This window comes from Mobula hypostoma, chromosome 19, assembly GCF_963921235.1.
Source record: "Mobula hypostoma chromosome 19, sMobHyp1.1, whole genome shotgun sequence".
NCBI lineage: Eukaryota > Metazoa > Chordata > Chondrichthyes > Myliobatiformes > Myliobatidae > Mobula > Mobula hypostoma.
The window spans coordinates 62,890,571-62,909,944 of record NC_086115.1 but is presented as its reverse complement, the minus strand read 5'-3'; the positions used below and the strand labels follow the sequence as shown (position 1 = coordinate 62,909,944).

Sequence of the window (19,374 nt, the reverse complement as noted above, 5' to 3'; positions counted from 1 at the left end):
TTTATATTTACATTCGCACAGTTTGTTGTCTTGTACATTCTACTTGATCTTTCATTGATCCTGTTAATCGTTACTATTCTATAACAATGCAGAGTATGCCCACAGGAAAAAGAATCTCAGGGTTGTATGTGGTGACATATATATTCCCTGATAATAAAACTTACTTTGAACTTTGCAATTGACTCCACTTGTGCTGGCAGCTTGTTCCACACACTCACCACCATCTGAGTTAATTTCCCCAATGCTGGCGATGCTGTACCTTGGTAAGCTTCTTGCCGAAATATATTCATGTCCTTGGACTTCAAACCGCATGTTGGTCTCCTCTTCAGCTTCTCCTATCATCTGAACTTGGTGGCCTCTTGGGACTCCGAGTAGGTTTGTCCACTTCACTCAGAACTAAGTCATACAGAGCTGAATCTGAAAAGCAGGACACCCACACTCTCAAGTGACCTTTGGAGTGGCTTCCAATTTGTGGCCAAAACCTTTGCAATGGCTTCACCCAATGTTTATGTAACACGCTGTAAGGTTTCACTGCTAATGTAATGGCTTCTTTATAAAGTTCACTGCGAAGGCTAATGTAATGGCTTCTTTGAAATATTTCACTGCTAAGGCTAATGTAATGGCTTCTTTATAAAGTTCACTGCTAAGGATAATGTAATGGCTTCTTTGAAATGTTTCACTGCTGAGGTAGCGGTTTCTCTGTAGCAGCAATGTTTGGGTTATGGCTGGAGATAACAGGATGCATGTTAGCCAATAAGAGATTGGTGCTGTGTCTTGTGAGTCTGGAAAGATGCTTTCTCGTGGTCTTTTGTCGAGGAGAGATGAAAAGGGAAGACGTGTGTGGAGAGAGCTGGTAGACCACCAGATAGAGTGGACTGGGATCTGAGGGTCCGAAGGTTGGCGACATTCGGAGGAGACCGATGGTGGAAGAATGACGACTGAGTGAGCTCCAATGTGAACTTTGACTTGACTTTGGGCCCTTTTTTTAATTTTCATTACTAACCCGATATCCGTATTAAGATTCATAAAGTTCAATCATTTAATTGCATATGGTGTACTGTCTGATGTTTTGCGTTGCGGGTTTGTAACTGGGGGTACATTACACAGTATCCACACAAATGTGATTACCCAGTTTGGCAGGGCCGAAGGTTGTTTCACTCAATGAACACGATCTGGGGGAGCCCGGGGGTCACATTTATAGCAAATGCATCCCTGCTTTGGATGCACATGTATTTTTAATCAATGTCAACCTGCTTCGATGGCCTTCGCCTTCACAGAGCTGGACTCCTTGCTGATGGGATGAGCGATAAACAATTCCATTAACATGCCCTTTGATAATGTGTGAGTTGCATGAATTTCAAAGTTCAAAGTAAATTTATTATCAAAGTACCTGTATGTCACCATGTAGTACCCCGAGATTCATATTATTGTGGTCATTCACAAACTCACAATCACAATCTTTGTCAGCACAAGAGCACTGCAGGGATGTGTACTTAGCCCCCTGCTCTACTCACTTTACACTTGTGACTGTGTGGCTAAGTACAGCTCCAACACCAGATACAAGTTTGCTGATGACACCATTGTTGTGGACCGTATCAAAGGTGGTGATGAATCAGCACACAGGCGGAAACTGAAAACTTGGCTGAGTGGTGTAATAACGGCAACCTCTCACTCACTGTCAATAAGACCAAGGAAGTGATTGTACAGCTCAGGAGAAGGAAGCCAGAGGTAATTATCGGAGGATCAGAGGTGGGGAGGACCAGAGATGGAGAGGCTCAGCAGCTTTGAATTCCTGGGTGTGACTATCTCAGAGGACCTGTCCTGGACCCATCATATAAATATTATTGCAAAGACAGTACCTCTATTTCCTCAGAAGCATATGGAGGTTTGTCATGTCATTGAAAACCTTGGCAAACTTCAAGAGATGTGTGGTGAAAAGTGTGCTGACTAGCTGTATTATGGCCTGTATGGGTACACCAATGCCTTTGAATGGAAAATCCTACAAAAGGTAGTGGATTCGGCCCAGTACATCACAGATAAAGCCCTCCCACCATCGAGCACATCAGCATGAAACATTTCCATGGGAAAGCAGCATCAATCATCAAAGACCTTCACCACCCAGGCAGTGCTCTTTTCTCACTGCTGCTATCAGGTAGAAGGTACAGGTGCCTCAGGACTCACACCACCAGGTTCAAGAACACTTACTACCCCTCAACCATCAGGCTGTTGTACAAAAGGGGTTTGCTACACTCATTTAAGGACTTTGTTATATTGTTATTTCATGCTCGTTATTTATTGGTATTTATTTATATCTGGATTTGCAGTTTGTTTATAGTTAGCTGTTTCTGATTGTTAAAGTTTACAGTTATTCTATAGATTTGTGAAGCATGCTACAGAAAAAGATTCTCAGGGTTGTATGTAGTGACATGTATGTACTCTGATAATAAATTTTACTTTGAACTTTAGATAGAAAGAAACAATAGAATCAATGAAAAACCGCAGACAGCAAAGACGGACAAACAATAATTATGCAAACGACAACAAATTGGGCAAGTACAAAAGAAAAGAAAAATTAATAATAATAAGCAGTAAATATTAAGAACACAAGTTGTATAGTCCTTAAAAGTGAGTCCATGGACTATGGAATCTGTTCAGTGTTGGGGTGTGTGAAGTTATCCACTTTGGTTCTCAAGAGCCTGATGGCTGAGGGTTTTGTGCATATTGTGCATTGAATCACATCACGAATCCAGAACATGTTCTTCAGTGTTATTCAGTCTCTCCACAAACGCTAATGTCAAACAAAATATTATTTTTATGTACATCTTGGTTTATTGAATGCAAAATATCCGCTTGGAAAGAAGAGACAAGATAGACCTCCTAGAAGTTGGCTACCTGAATTTATTTTTCCAATTTCAATTCCAATTGCACTTTTCCAATGGAAATTATTCTATAAGTTGTGTAATTTAAAAGATGATACATTCTGGCACAAGTTACATCAACTTTACTGCATAACTGCATTTCCCAGGATTTTGATTAGAAAATGAGATTTGACACACAAAATATTGAATACAAATAGCTACATCAGAAACATTGATTTTTACAGTATAAATTGTAAATAAGAGATCGTAGCTATGGCTTCTAATGAGGATTGCTGCTCCCAATTTCTGATTAATTTATAGAAGACTATAATTTTATGTAGGTGGTTTATCAGAGATGCACCAATTTTTGAGTGATTTATATATGTGGTTGATTGCGTGTCAATGCACTCTGGCTTTCTCATCAGAAAACGGATTGGAACAATACCACAGGCACATTTTATTTATAATATGTGCTATTTCCAAGCTCTCTTACTCCAAGATATTGCTGAAATCACACCTTCAGGGGCTAGATATGAAGGCATTAGGTGCATCTTTTCCTAAGGAGCTAATTCTGCATTTTGATTGTAATAACATATCTCTACTTAATAACTTGTCCTCTCAATATAATTATTTGGAATTAATTCTGATGTTTTCAAGGAAGAGGACAGAAGCTATAGGCTTATTATCCTCCTGTGAAATGATGTTTTTTTTAAGAATTTTACTGATTTAGAAAGTGAAATGTCAGCATATAGACTTAACGCCTAAATAACTGCAACTTTAAACAGATGCCATATTGTATAAATTCATTTTGTGAAGCACTGATGTTGATCTGTTTGAGAATCAGAATGTTACTGTAACCTATTTGCATCTAAAGGAATTTACAGGACAACTATTGGCAAAAAGATGTGGCCTATACCCAGTGTGGATCATCAGTAACATGTACCCCAGTAACTTGTCAAGGATTTTTTTTTACAGTACCTTTCGAAAGGCAATGGCTATAGACTTGTTTAAACAGTACCACCTCTAGTGATCTATCCCAGTCATATACTTGAATGATTTGGAAAAATATTGTCATTAGGCCAAAGTCTTAGAACACACTACCTAACAGCACTGTCCAATACTTTCGCACACATGTGTCAGGCATTCAGGAAAGGAGTTCATCACAACCTTCATAATAATGAAGAACATTTTTTTCCATCAATTCGTTTACTGAATCAAAAAAGAAGTCTGGAATCTTCCCCATTCCATTACAGTTCTGATAAATGGTCTTGGCCCAAAATGTTTATTCCTCTCCATAGATGCTGCTTGACCTACTGAGTTCCTCCAGCATTTTGTATGTGTCACTACATACTAAAAAAGTTAATAAAAAAAGTTCAATTTTGAAGGATTAATTATTGTTTGAAAAGATGCTGACTTTGGAGCTTTAACTGTATCACTGAAAATTAGGTATTAGAATAGAATAGAACATTATTGTTGTTGCTCAAGTAAATCAGATTGCAGTGCTACTCAGATATTTACAATGCATGTGGTGTGGCTTAATTTAAAAAATCCCATATTTACATGCAACAATTCACTTTAATAGTCCATAATACTCAAAGGCCATTTGCAAGCTGGGGTGTAGCATTATTCAGCTGCACAATAGCTCTCAGGAAGAAATTGTATTATTAGATATTAGATTCAAAAATTAGATAATTTACTTTTATACTTTATACTTTATTGTCACCAAACAATTGATACTAGAACGTACAATCATCATAGCGATATTTGATTCTGCGCTTCCCGCTCCCTGGATTACAAATCGATAGTAAATATTAAAAATTTAAATTATAAATCATAAATAGAAAATATAAAAATGGAAAGTAACATAAACTCCCCTAGCATGAGTCATTTCAGAATTTGTCCATTTACAACATGAACCCAATATTATTGCATTTCTTAATCTTTTTTCTCCAATATATGACAGCTGAATGAAACTTGTGAATATTTCTGGAACCTTAATATTGTTAAAATTATACTCCAATTTATTCATAAAATGGAACTGTCACAATTTTCAGTTCATGTATTTTCTTTAAAGTTTAGCGAAGGGAATTGGAGATCACAGCCAGGGTCAGTATTTAACATCTATCTCCATTGCTAAAGAGAGGTAGTGATGAGCTGCCTTTTAGAATCACATTGGTCCTTGTGTTGGAAGTACCTCCACAGTACTGCTTGCAAAAGAGTTTGTGATTTCAACCCAGAGGTGGTCGAGGAACCATAGCAAACGTCCTGGGTTCTTGCAAGGGTCGGTCTTCCTTTTACCTTTTCCACTTGACATTCTAGGAGCTGAAAGCTGTATGTTTGGAAGGTTAATTGCTGTCAGCTGTACATGCTGTAGCTACAGCATTAGAGAGAAGGAATATTTCAGCCTGTGGATTGTGCCCACTTTTAATGTGGTGGTTTTTTTGTTGGGTGATACTAAACCACCTTTGTATAGTTCTGAGTTGAGGTCATTTAGATTAGTGGAGAATTGCACATCTGATTCCAGGCATGTAGTTAAAGTGTGGCTGGAATTCTCTGCAGAATTGGGAAATGAGCCACTTACTGCAAAATACCCTTTGACCTGTTCTCAGAGCAACATTACTTACAATTCAATTAAGTTTCTGTTCAATCTTGACCCCTCCACCCCACCTATCACCAGGATACTGATGGTGAGGAATTTGATGACAATAACACTATTGAATGTCAAGGTGAGAGTATTAGAATCTCATGCAAGAGATGGTACTTGGCACTTGTATGGTGCAAATGTTATTTTTCTCTTATTATTGAGGTCTGCATGCAATCTGTCTTCTTTATTAATTGAGGTATTGCAAATTGAATTAAATTGTGTGCAATCATTAGCGAACAACACATCTCCTGACTTCATGATGAAGTCCATTGTTGAAGCAGTTAAATATGGCTCAGCCCAAGAGAGGATCTTCTAGAGCAAAATTCAATGGCTAATATAATAGGCTTCAAACGATCAAACCATTTTTCTTTGAAGGAGATGGCACTTCAGATAGTGGAAGATTTTCTCTTGTTTCCCATGATATTGGTTTTACCAGGCCACCTTGATCCTACCCACAGTCAAATTCCGCCTTGCTGACAAAGCCAGTAACCCTTGTTTCTCCTTTGGAATTCAGCTCTTTGCCCATATAATAAGACTATAATTAAGCCATTCTGCCCATTGAGTCTGTTCCACTATTCCATCATGGTTGATTTATTATGCTTCTCAACCTTATTCTCCTGCCTTCTCTCCATAACCATGACTAATTAAGAAACTATTAACCTCTACTTTAGATGTACCCAATGACTTGACCTCTATAGTCACCTGCAGCAATGAAGTTCACCCTCTGTCTAAAGAAATACCCCCACACCTCTGTTCTAAAGGGACATCCTTGTATTCTGAGGCTCTGCTGTCTGGTCCAAGACCCTCCCACTATCCTCTTCTCATCTGCTCTGTCTCGGCCTTTCAATATTTGATAGGTTCCAATGACATCTTCCCCCCTCCTCCATCCCCAACTTCTCATTTTCTAAACTCCAAAAGGAGACTGATGAGTTTGGATCTATAGTCCTTGCAAACTGTGAGAGTCATAGAAAAGTACAGCACAGAAACAGACCCTTCAGCCCATCTAGTCCATGCTGAACCATTTAAATTTCCTACTCCCGTCAACCTGCACTGGGACCATAGCCCTCCAAACCCCTACTATCCATGCACCTATTCAAACTTCTCTTACACATTGAAATTGAGCTCACATGCACCAGCTCCACTGGCAGTTCACTCTGCACTCTCAGAACCCTCAGAGTGAAGAAGCTCCCCCTCATGTTCCCCTTTAACTTTTCACCTTTCACCCTTAACATATAACCTGTAGTTATCGTCTCTCCCAACCTCAGTGGAAAACACCTGCTTGAATATACCCTATCTATACCCTCATAATTTAGTTCACCTCCATCAGATCTTACTTCAGTCTTCTACATATCAATGAAAGATGCTATGGTCAAAATGATTTTATTATTTCAAAAGGGTCTAAAGCTTAACCAAATAATTATTAGCTAGTCAGACTAACATTGCTGGAGAAGAAAATTGGTGGAGACTTTTTTAAAAAAGTATTTGGAGAGACACAGGTCAATCCAGGAAGTTAGCAAGGTTTGTTTATTAATGATCATTTCTGAGGAACGTGACTGAAGTGTTTGAAGTAATAGGCAGGACACTGAAGGTAATGCAGTTAATGGGAACTGCATGGATTTTATGGACAAGTTTGGCAAAGTCCCACATTGTGGATTCATCAGGAATACAAAGGCCATTTATATCTACGAAAAAGTGACATGTGGGATTAAAAGTTTGATTAAAGTCAAAAAGAAAGTAAAGGGTAACAGTAAATGAAAATATAAGTGATCTGAAGGATGATGTCCAATGGGCATTGAGCAGGGAACATTACCAGGTCCCTTGTTGTCATGACTTGCTCCTAAATGAAAATGTTCTTTTGAGGGTGTAACAATTTCCAGCATTTTGGTCGTGAGTCGCATATATTCCTCTCTGATGTCCCTTTAGAAAATTTCTTATTTTCAATGGCACCTTCCTTTTTTATTATGTGTTTTAAAAACTATTTTGCAAGTTTTGTGTGTGACATAGAAGTCACAAATAAAGCCCTTTGCCTCCTTTAGAGAGTTGTGTCCCAGCCTTGTTCATCCCATCAACCTTTACAATAAATCAGGAGTTCCCAACCCGGGGTCAATGGACCCCTCAGTGAATGGTAGGGGTCCATGGCATAAATGAACTGCAATGAATGTACATGTCTTGTTGGTATCTTTGGGGAAGTTTACTGCTAGTATTCACAGGCTCTAAAGTCATTTACATCATAAATGCTCTAATTTTTCTAAACAGTCTTCATCGTTCTTCCTATTTTTCCAGCTATTTCTCCTCTTCTCAGTCAGGATAGACAAAGGAGAATGTTGTTTATTTGAATTTTCTAAAAAGCTTTGACAAGGTACGGCACATAAGAGCCCATGAGAGATATTAGCATGGATGGAAGATTGGCAGGAGGCCAAGTGTTGGAAGAAAGGGGGCTTTTCTGTTTTACTGCTGGTGACAAGTGGTGAGCCACAGGGATCGGTGTTGGTACTTCTTAACGTTGTGTGTCAACAATTTGGATGACAAAATTGATGGCTTAGTGGCCAGATTTGCAGATGATACAAAGATAGCTGGAGGGGCTGGTAGTCTTGAGGAAGCAGGTAGTCTGCAGAAGGACTTGGACAGATTGGGAAAATGGGCAAAGAAATGAGACGGAATATAGTATAGGCAAGTGTATGGTTATGCCCTATGGTAGAAGGGATAAAGATGTAGACTATTTTCTAAATGGGAAGAAAATTTAAAAATCAGAGGTGTAAGGAAACTTGAAGACCGTGTGCAGGATTCCCTGAAGGTTAATTTTCAGGTTGAATCAGTGGGCAGGAAGGCATATGCAATGTTAGCATACAATTCATGAGGAGCAGAATATAAGAACAAGGCTGTAATGCTGAGGCTTTATAAGGTACTGGTCAGACTGCATTTGAAGTGTTGAGAGTAGTTTTGGGCCTCTTATCTGAGAAAAGTGTGCTGGTTATTGGAGAGGGTCCAGAGAAGGTTCATGAGAATAATCCTGGGAACAAAAGGATTAATGTATGGGGAGCGTTTGATGGCTCTGGACCTGTACTCGCTGGAATTTAGAGGAATGAAACATATTGAATATTAAAAGGCCTAGACAGAGTGGATGTAGAGAGGACATTTCCTATAGTGAATGAGTCTAGGAGCAGGGGGCACAGCCTCAGAATGCAGGGACTTACATTTACAAGAGAGATGAAGAAGAATTTCTTTAGCAAGATGTGGTGAATCTGTGGAATTCATTGCTACAGACTGTTGTGGAGGCCATCATTAAGTATATTTAAAGTAGCAATTGTTAGGTTCTTGATTAGTCGGGCATCAAAGGTTACAGAAAGAAGGCAAGGATGGAATGAGGCTCAGTCATGGTCTGGTGGACTCGATGGGCTGAATGGCCTAATTCTTATCCTATGTCTTATTGTCTTCTCTGTATTGAATTGTACTATTATCAAAATCTTTGGGAATATTGATATTTATATTTTAAAGTGTGGAGTGCTTGATTCCCAATAGGTAGCAAAGGAACACGTAATGTCTTAGACCTGATTGAATGTTAGGAATTGTGAAGTTGTTATGTTCTAATGTAATGAATTATCTTAGTTATAGCACACGTACATTAATTGTAGGGTAAACACACCACCATTCAGGCCATGCTATCTTCTCACTGCCACCATCAAGAAGGAGGTACAGGAGTCTCAGGACCCACACCACCAGGTTCAGGAACAGTTATTACTGTTATCCATCAGGCTGATGAACCACAGGGTATAACTGCACTCAGCTTCACTCTCCCCATCTCTGAACTGTTCCTCTAACTATGGACTTACTTTCAAGGACTCTTCAGCTCATGTTCCCAGTTTTTATTGTTTTTTAAATTTTCTCTTGTACTTGCAGTTTGTTGTTTTTTACATGTTGGTTGTTTGTCCGTCCCATTGGGTGGTGTCTTTCACTGATTCTATTGTGTTTCTTGTATCTGCCTTGTATGCCTGCAAGAAAACGAATCTCAGAATTGTATATGGTGACTTATATGTACTTTGATAATAAATTTACTTTGAACTTGAACTTTATCTGTCCATGTGTTTATTTATTGTTTTTGTTGTATTTGCACAGTTTGTCATCTTTGTATGCAGCTTTTCATTGATTCTATTGTGAATGCCTGCAAGCAAATGAATCTCAGGGTAGTATACGGTGATATATATTTCATGTACTTTGATCATAAATTTACTTTGAACTTTGACGTCATCTCTCATATCCACCCATAACCTGGCCACGTTACCCTACGTCAGGCTGCTACTGCACATCTTCACTGGTGTCTCAGTGCTTAGGGAAGCACTTATAGAAATAAGAGTATGTAAACCACCTCATCTCTTTCACTTACTCTTGTCTTTACCGGCTGTAGCGCTGAACTGGCTCTGTGGCTGTCAACTCACTCCGGGTACTCAGTGGATCATGTTCTGTGTGTTACTTGTTTACTTCTTTATTGTTTTACGATTTGTTCTTTTTTCACACATTGAGTGTTTTTTGGTCTTTGATGTTTTCATGGATTCTATCTGTTTCTTTGTTTTGTGGCTGTTTGCAAGATGGCGAATCTCAAGGTTGTATATGGTATGCAAACTTTGAACTTTCTTTCTAAAAATTATAGACTTCTTAAGAAAAGTGAATGTTTCTCCAGATGACTCATAACTTTGTAGCACATAATGGAATTTCATCAACAATTGAAGTAATGCAAATGTCATGCAATTTTCTAATTTACTTGTGCAACAGCTCTTAAAAGATGATAGCAATACATGACCTGAATGTTGACCCTTTCAAAGTTGAATTCTCTCTTTGTTCAGAAAAGTCCTCCAGGAGGAAACGGTTGCTTTGAAGATCCATGTTTAGTGAGAATCTACTCACCTTTGCTGAATTTCTCATTTGTAGCTGAACAAAGACAATAAAGCCCTAAAACGAATCAGTATGCACTACATGGAGAAACTGGGAGCTGGTGCTCTTCCTGCTGAGCTTTCTTTGGGAGAAGATTCGGCAAATGATGCAACAAATAAGCAATTAGACAACAATGTCATATGTTCTTCAATAGAATGCCAGAATCAAATACAAGGTGAGTTAGTGTGAAGGGAAATATGTTTTTTTCAAAGTCATTGGGGGAACCATGCTTTTACTTGAAATTTAAAAAAATGACCAAGTAAATGGACGCCAGAGTAGCGTAGCGGTTAGCATGTTGCCATTATAGCTCAGGGCCTTGGAGTTCAGAGTTCATTTCCATTGCCTTCTATAAGAAAGTTTGTACGTTTCTTCCCTTCTGCTGATGGGTTTTCTCCCCCAGTATGAGATGTGCTGGTTGGTAAGTTAATTGGTCATTGTCTATTGTCCTGTGATGGGTTGCTGGGCAGTGTGGCCTGGTAGGCTGGAGGGGCCTGTTCTGCACTGTATCTCTAAAACAACATTGGTCTTATTCTTGCAAAATACTTAACAGATTTGTGATTATACCTTTCTAGATCATTTAAATAAAATGAAAGTTGGGCTTCATCATAAAAGTTTATTTACGCATGGGCTCCCCATTTCCTGTTTTTAGCTGACAAATATTTGTTTCCCAAAAGACCTACAAGGTCTATCTTAAGTAATTTTTAAATTGTTGCTAAATTTTGCCCTGTTATTGACAAAGTTGATTTAGAATGTGGAGTCGGCTGCACAGAGCACTACTGGCCATTTTCTGTAATTGGTCCGCAGACGTTTGAACCTGTTTGTTTCCAGTAATATCCAGTGTCCTTTGAGAAAATGACTGGTAAAGGAATAACCTAAGTAAGGAAGTTAGTGAGTAGCAACCTATTCTGAACAGATTGCATAGAATTGTCATTGTGTTTGAACATTTCTAAGGCTAACCTAGACTTGAATAATTGCTAACAACAGGAATTCTGCAGATGCTGGAAATTCAAGCAACACACATCAAAGTTGCTGGTCTCACTTACTCACTCTTCCTTCAGTTAGTCCTGACGAAGGGTCTCGGCCTGAAACGTCGACTGCGCCTCTTCCTATAGATGCTGCTTGAATAATGCTAACATTGACCCGTTCCTCTGTTCTGGGATTCTTCATCATGGTATTTGTAAAAGTTCATCAAAAATTATTATTATATAAAAATATGACTTATGTAAATTCAAATTTGTCTGTATTCTAGATCTTCGAAAAAATCTTGCATCAATACTGGAAGAGAAGATGCAGTTGTCTTTTCAGCTGGAGAACCTGAAAAACTTGACTGATAAAGTGAGTAACAAAAACAAAGGAAGAAATCTTGCTGAAATGATGTGCTGTGTTTGAATTAGTTATGAGCACAGTTTGAGCTGAGTGCTATTAACCTTAACTCAGTGGCAACCTGAAGGTCATAGTTCAAACCATACTCCAGAGATTAGAGGTGACAATTGTGTGTAATAGTGATCACATATTCCTTTCACAGGTGGATATAAAAATACCTGCTATAACTTTCCCGATATTCTGACCAATATTTCTTTCTCAAACATTGTAATCCAAACACTACACTTAAGCATATCTCAACTGTGTCAGGAAACGAAGAGGGGGTTTGACCCAAATGCAGAGCAGTGGAAACGATTTAGCAGTGAGCGATCTCTTTAATAATAAACTGCAAAACAAGCTGCGAGGGGCCACAAAACAAGAGAGAACAGAAACCTAACACAACAAGGCAACAAGATAACTGAAGGCTAGGAGCAACTGACTGAGACCAGCTGGTTGGATTAATGAACAAGAACTGTAATGAGAGTTGGGTTTAAATAAGCTGCAGATGATGAGTTGGAAATGAATGGCAGATGGCTCCTATTAGCTGAGTGGAGACTGGGAGGTGCCTGCATGTGTAGGCCTGGCAAACTGATTTGGAACTGCAAACAGAAGTGACTGTTTACTATTTACCATAATGATAAATGACATATTTGCACAAGTTGAGCATAGTGTGGGGAAATCCGTTTATGCAGGTGACAGGGCTTTGTGGGTAAGGGGAAGAAATTTAATTTATATACAAAGGAAATGCAAGATGCAATAAATAAAGTGGAGGAGTGGGCAAATAAATGGGGTTTCAAATTGTCTATAAGTAAGTCGCAAGTGATATGTTTCTCAAGAAATCACAAACGAGTTTCCGTGAAATTATATGAACAAAAATTAGAGCAGGTAAAGGTAATTTGGTTCCTTGGTTTGTTATTTGATGAGAAACTTACATGGAAAAAGCAAATTGGGAAAATTACAACCTAATGTAAAAAAATAAACAACTTATTGAGGTGTCTTGCTGGACAGGATTGGGGTACGAGCAGGATATCACTACTAAATATTTATCAAGCTCTAATGAGGGCTACATTGGATTATGGAAGTGTAGCTTACATGTCAGCTGCAGAAAGTAATTTAAAAATGCTGGATGTTAAGCAAGCCCAGGCCCTCAGGATATGTAGTGGTGCATTCAGAACATCACCTATATCAGCTCGTCAAGTCGAAATGGGGGAAATGCCATTAAGAGTTAGAAGATTAAAGCTAATGCTACATTACTGGGTTGACATCATGGGGCATAACTACTCACATCCGACTAAAGCGATATTAAAAGACTGCTGGGAACATAATTCAAATTATAATAACTGGATGGATCGGGGATGTAGCAGCACAAAAATATGGTCTACACGAAATGGAGTATAGCCCCACAGTTCCATTATCAGATGTTCCTCCATGGCTCTTTACAATACATGCAGTAGATATAAACCTGCAACAACTTTTGGGAAAGAAGTCTAATTGTGAAATCAAACTGATAGGACAAGAATATATAGACCTGCATTTTAGAAACAAACTTGTAATATTTACGGATGGATCAAAAGACCCTAGCTCTGGCTACACAGGTATTGCAGTCTACATTCCTCATTTCAAAACTAGCATTAGGAGAAGGACATCAAAGCATTGGCGCTGCTTCCTGCATGCATGCTGAGCTCATTGACTTCATTAACTTTGCCTCCAACTTTCACCCTGCCCTCAAGTTTACCTGGTCTATTTCCGACACCTCCCTCCCCTTTCTAGATCTTTCTGTCTCTATCTCTGGAGACAGCTTATCTACTGATGTCTACTGTAAGCCTACTGACTTTTACAGCTGTCTGGACTACTCCTCTTCTCACCCTGTCTCTTGCAAAATCGCCATCCCCTTCTCGCAATTCCTCCGTCTCTGCCGCATCTGCTCTCAGGATGAGGCTTTTCATTCCAGGATGAGGGAGATATCCTCCTTTTTTAAAGAAAGGGGCTTCCCTTCCGACACCATCAACTCTACTCTCAAACGCATCTCCCCCATTTCATGCACATCTGCTCTTACTCCATCCTCCCGTCACCCCACTAGGAATAGGGTTCCCCCGGTCCTCACCTACCACCCCACCAGCCTCCGGGTCCAACATATTATTCTCCGTAACTTCCGCCACCTCCAACGGGATCCCACCACTAAGCACGTCTTTCCCTCCCCCCCCCCGCCTTCCGCAGGGATCGCTCCCTACGCGACCCCCTTGTCCATTCGTCCCCCCCATCCTTCCCCACGGATCTCCCTCCTGGCACTTATCCTTGTAAGCAGAACTAGTGCTACATATGCCCTTACACTTCCTCCCTTACCACTATTCAGGGCCACAGACAGTCCTTCCAGGTGAGGCGACACTTCACCTATGAGTTGGCTGGGGTGATATACTGCATCCGGTGCTCCCGATGTGGACTTCTATATATTGGCGAGACCCGACACAGACTGGGAGACCACTTTGCTGAATACCTACGCTCTGTCCGCCAGAGAAAGCAGGATCTCCCAGTGGCCACACATTTTAATTCCACATTCCATTCCCATTCTGATATGTCTATCCACGGCGTCCTCTACTATAAAGATGAAGCCACACTCAGGTTGGAGGAACAACACCTGATATTCCGTCTGGGTAGCCTCCAACCTGATGGCATGAACATCGACTTCTCTAACTTCGCTAATGCCCCATCTCCCCTTCGTAACCCATCCGTTATTTATTTATATACACACATTCTTTCTCTCTCTCTCCTTTTTCTCCCTCTGTCCCTCTGACTATACCCCTTGCCCATCCTCTGGGTTTCTCCCCCCCTCCCCCTTTTCTTTCTTCTTGGCCTCCTGTCCCATGATCCTCTCGTATCCCCTTTTGCCTATCACCTGTCCAGCTCTGGGCTCCATCCCTCCCCCTCCTGTCTTCTCCTATCATTTCGGATCTCCCCCTCCCCCTGCCACTTTCAAATCTCTTACTATTTCTTCCTTCAGTTAGTCCTGACGAATGGTCTCGGCCCGAAACGTCGACTGTACCTCTTCCTAGAGATGCTGCCTGACCTGCTGCGTTCACCAGCAACTTTGATGTGTGTTGCTTGAATTTTCAGCATCTGCAGAATTCAGCATTTATCAGTGTATACAACAGAGTTAATGGCAATATTTATCTTGGATAGAAGAAAATAATGTTAAAAAGGCAGCTTGTTTGCATTAACCTCTATCAAATCAAGAAAATCAGAAGGTAGACAGGATATTTTATTGGAGATTTTATGCAAGTTATATACACTGCCCAAAAATGGTGTAGAAGTAAGCTTTCTTTGGGTTCCTGCTCATTGTGGAGTGGAGAGTAATGAAAAGGTGGATAGCATAGCTGAATAATCACTCAAATCGTCTATAATAGAGGTCCAGATCCCTCTCAGCAAAGCGGAAGTCAAGAGCATTATTAAAACATGTATTGAGGAGACAAGGCAGAAGCATTGGGATGAGAGTGAAACAGGGAGACAACTGTACAAAATACAGAGGCAAGTCAGATACAAAAGAATATCAAATGGACATAGAAAGATAGAAGTGATCATCAGTTGTTTAAGAATTGGACACACAAGTCTTAATTACACATTACACAAAATAGGGAAACATCCAACTGGGTTGTGTGAATACTGTAATCAGCCAGAAACAGTTGAACAAGTATTGATTAAATGTAGGAAGTACCAAAGGGAAAGAGTGAAGATGATAGGAGCACTTAAGATAAACAAAAAAAACTGCTGTGGATATAGAAGACACTTTAAGTGGGATTTTAAGAGAAATACAGACCTATATCATGAAGTATCTGAAAGACTCTGGTTTATTGTGTAGAATTTAGGGAATGCAGTTCTTTTCATTCCTCCTCTTTATCAAACGATCCACACTCCAGTCTAGTTGGTGGCGGTAATGCACCTTAAAGCTGGTTTGCCAACTGCCAGAAAACAACACAAGAAGAAGAAAAAGTAGTAACTGTTTGCTGTATGCTTCTTCATGCAAGAACACTCTCAATCCTCAGAGGGAATCTGGTCCATATTTCTTGCACCCTCTGTAGCGCAAGTATGTCCTTCTGTAGATATGGAGACCAGATCTGTACACAATTTTCCTATATGGTCTCACCAGAACCATCTAAATTACTGCTAGATTGTACTTCAATAAGACTAACCTATCTTTTATCTTCCTAGTTGTTTGCTGAATCTGCATATTAATTTTCAGCAGTTTGTGTTGCAGGGACATTCAGTTCCATGAACATCAATACCTTTCAAACTATCACTGCTTAAAAAAATGATGCACCTTATATTTTCAAAGTGATGTCCTCACATCTTTTCATATTATTTCCCATCTGCTTTGCTCTTATCCATTCACTCAACATGGTTACATCCTCCAAAATCTCCCTGCATCCTCACAGCACAGATCACCATTCGTCTTTGTGCTGTCAGCAACCTTGAACTTATTATCCAAATCACATTGACGTGGATTGGGAGCAGCTGGGGATTTGTCATTGATCCCCATAATATTACATTGATGACAGTCTCCCAACCCAAAAATCAACATTTTTAATGGACAATTGTATTAATTGTGACATGCACATTAAATCCTGATCTATTCTGTGCTCTGGTTACTACTAGAGTTTAAGGAGAATGAACTTTGTACAAGGCCCACCTGTGTTTCCTGTCCCTTGCCCTCCAGGTGAAGGTCAAGTCAAGATTAACGATCTAGTGTTTTCCCGGAGTATACGATGAATAAACTCTTCTCGGGTTTCCAGCCGGGTACAGGTACTGATTTTACCCAACATTTTGATGACAAAGTCTGCCATCTTCATCGGGGATGATGCCTAGGCATGTCTAGTCCAGTGGGATTTATACTCCCATTGTCTGTCTCTCCTGATTGGTTAGTTCTCATCTAATCGGGTTTCCACTCTCCCACCTTGTTTACAATCAAATTCCAGTTCTTAACTTTGAGCAATACCTTCATCTTTGTTAAAATTCTTTCCTCTAGTTTTATTTCAAAGGCTTCCTTCACCAGGCAGTCCCAACACCCATTGGTGTGGCACAGTGGTTTTGTGCCATCAAAGTCAATCCTATGGCCATTGTGAATGCAATGTTCTGCTACGGCTGATTTCACTGGGTAACCCAAATGGATACACCATGCTGGTTTCCACTGTGCGTTCTGTCTGGTCAATATATGCTGATCGGCATTCACAGGGAATCCTATAAACACCAGCTGTCCAGAGTGCCGGGTCATCTTTGACCCCCATAAGCTGTGATTTGAGCTTCCTTAAGAGTTTTTGGATGGTATTAACCTGCTGGTTCCTCAGGACCCTGGTGATCTTTCCAGACCCTGTGCAGTTATAGGGAAGACAGGCAGTAGTGACGGGTTTCTCCATGTTAGGTTTCCCCATGTTAGGTTTCCTGGTTTTTCTGTCAGCCCTTTAAGGGCCCGATTGAATTTTAACAAAGATGAAAGTCTCACTCCAAGAAAGAATTTGAATTTGGTTGTAAACAAGGTGGGACAGCAGAAACCTGATTGAAGGAGGATTAACCAGTCAGGAAGGATGGACAACAGGGTATAAATACCACTGGACTAGGCATCATCCCTGATGAAGATGGTAGAGTTTGTCATTGAAATGTTGGAAAAAATCAATACCTGTACCAGGCTGGAAGCCCAAGAAGAATTTATTTGTCAAGTCAAATTTTAATGTCATTTCCAGTACACAGGTGTAAGGAGAACAAAAGAATTGTTACTCTTGATCTGATGCAGCACAAAAACAGACACAGTAAGATAAACAACACAATAATACCAATAAAATAAATATACAGTAAATACGCAAGATAGCTGATATACATGGATTGATTGTATTCCATAATGTGACACAAGGCACAGGAGTGTCTGTACATAAAATGACTGATAGGAAATGATAAAGTAGTGATGGTTGGGCGGGGGAGTTGTTGATCAGCTTTACTGTTTTTGAGTCTGGTGGTCCTGATGAGGTTGCTACGTATCCCCCTGATGGGGTGGGACAAACGGTCCATGAACATTATTTCTTAACTTGCTGTGCACGGTTCATTCCCTCTGCTGCCTTTATCCAACTCTTAAAGATAGGGTTTATTCCAACTGCTCCTCCATTTTGCTAATTTTTTTCAAAAAGTTAAATCTCCTGGTAGATTTGATTCCCAATGTTAGTCACAGTGAGTGGTAAGGTAGTGTGGTGATTATCCCAATCACTTTATAGCATCAGCTATCACTCATTCCTGCCACTATTGGAAGGAGATTTTCCCCATGGCTGGTCTCGTCCCACATTACAAAAGATACAGTCAGGGTTGGTAAGATGTAGGCATGCCATGTTCGCACCAGAAGTGTGGCAACATTGTGGGCTGCTGCTAGCACATGGAAAACCATGATACAAACAGCACATTTCCCAGAGCACTGTGATAAATAAAGCTCATCTCATCTCTACAATCAATGTAACCATGCAATGGATTTAAAAGTACTCCAATCATACCTCAGAACTATTTCAATAACAGTGAAATGTGTTGGGATTTTCAAAGACACGATATAAATGTAAGTTCATGATACAAATCCCTAAAGCAGGCTGTCTAATTCATTTAGTGAACTGCATGGTGAAACTACATAATTAGATGAAATAGTCCATAGATTTAAAAAAATACAGTCAAATAAATCTATTAATGCACAAATAAACTCTCTAAATGTCATTATCTAAGAAAGATTCTGTAATATTGGGCTTTTCATATTATTTCAAGGCATGTTTTTTCTGAATGCTCCTGTTATTTTCACAACCCACCATTATTTCAGCTTTGTAACTTTATAATGAGTTTGAGGTGAAGAAAATATTGATCTTATTGCATTAGTGATCAAAGAATGAACAAAAGATGGAGCTAAGAGGTTATTGAATGATACTTAATGACCACCCAATTAAATAAGATAGAGTAGTAACATTATCATTCAGATGATACACCTAGGTTTTTTACGGCAGTTAGAAGTGGTTAGACAGGTACCCAGAAAGACCATGGCATCAGGTGAATGGGAACACCATTCACTGCTGATTATTCTCTAAAGTGTATGTCATCCTGATTTGGAAATCTATCACTATTCCTTCTTTGTCACTTGGTGCAGATCCTGAAATTGACAATGCACTGGCCCTGTAGGAGAGCAGCAGGTCAAAAGCCATTATCTGCTCAGGGGGTGATGAACAATATGTGTTGGCCTTGCTGGTGGTGTCCCCTTTACCCCAAATAAAATTAAAATATGTTACATCAATCTGAGTTTACTTTAGTGATGCTGGTATTTATTATAAATTCATTTTATTTTTCCAGCTACAAAAGGAAGAAGAAAAGAATAAGTTACTGGCTGCAGAAATTGAAAATCAAAATCAGGTTCTTGCCAAGTACAACAAAGGTTTTTCAACTTCTGACCTGTAATCATTGTTGTTAATCAATGGGTTTGTAAAACTAGAAAGAAAACAAATATCAGTTTTTAATTAAACTTATTGAATAATACTGCAAGACTGGAGCAGTCAGGACTGAATAATACGATAGACCTCTACG

At 39.6% G+C, this 19,374-nt stretch overlaps 1 protein-coding gene across 6 annotated transcripts in view; it reads left to right on the top strand.

Annotated features, from left to right (window-relative positions):
• Positions 1-19,374, top strand: part of shtn1 (shootin 1) — a 117,426-nt gene that overhangs the window by 38,605 nt on the left and 59,447 nt on the right. For all 6 annotated transcript variants that reach the window (XR_010021041.1, XR_010021040.1, XR_010021039.1 and 3 more), the window contains exons 5-7: positions 10,426-10,603; positions 11,678-11,763; positions 19,144-19,225. Coding sequence is in view for 2 of the 6 variants with exons in the window: in XM_063072046.1 (XP_062928116.1) it covers positions 10,426-10,603; positions 11,678-11,763; positions 19,144-19,225 (346 nt within the window). In the remaining 4 variants the exon portion in view is untranslated. The remainder of the gene's footprint in view (positions 1-10,425; positions 10,604-11,677; positions 11,764-19,143; positions 19,226-19,374) is intronic.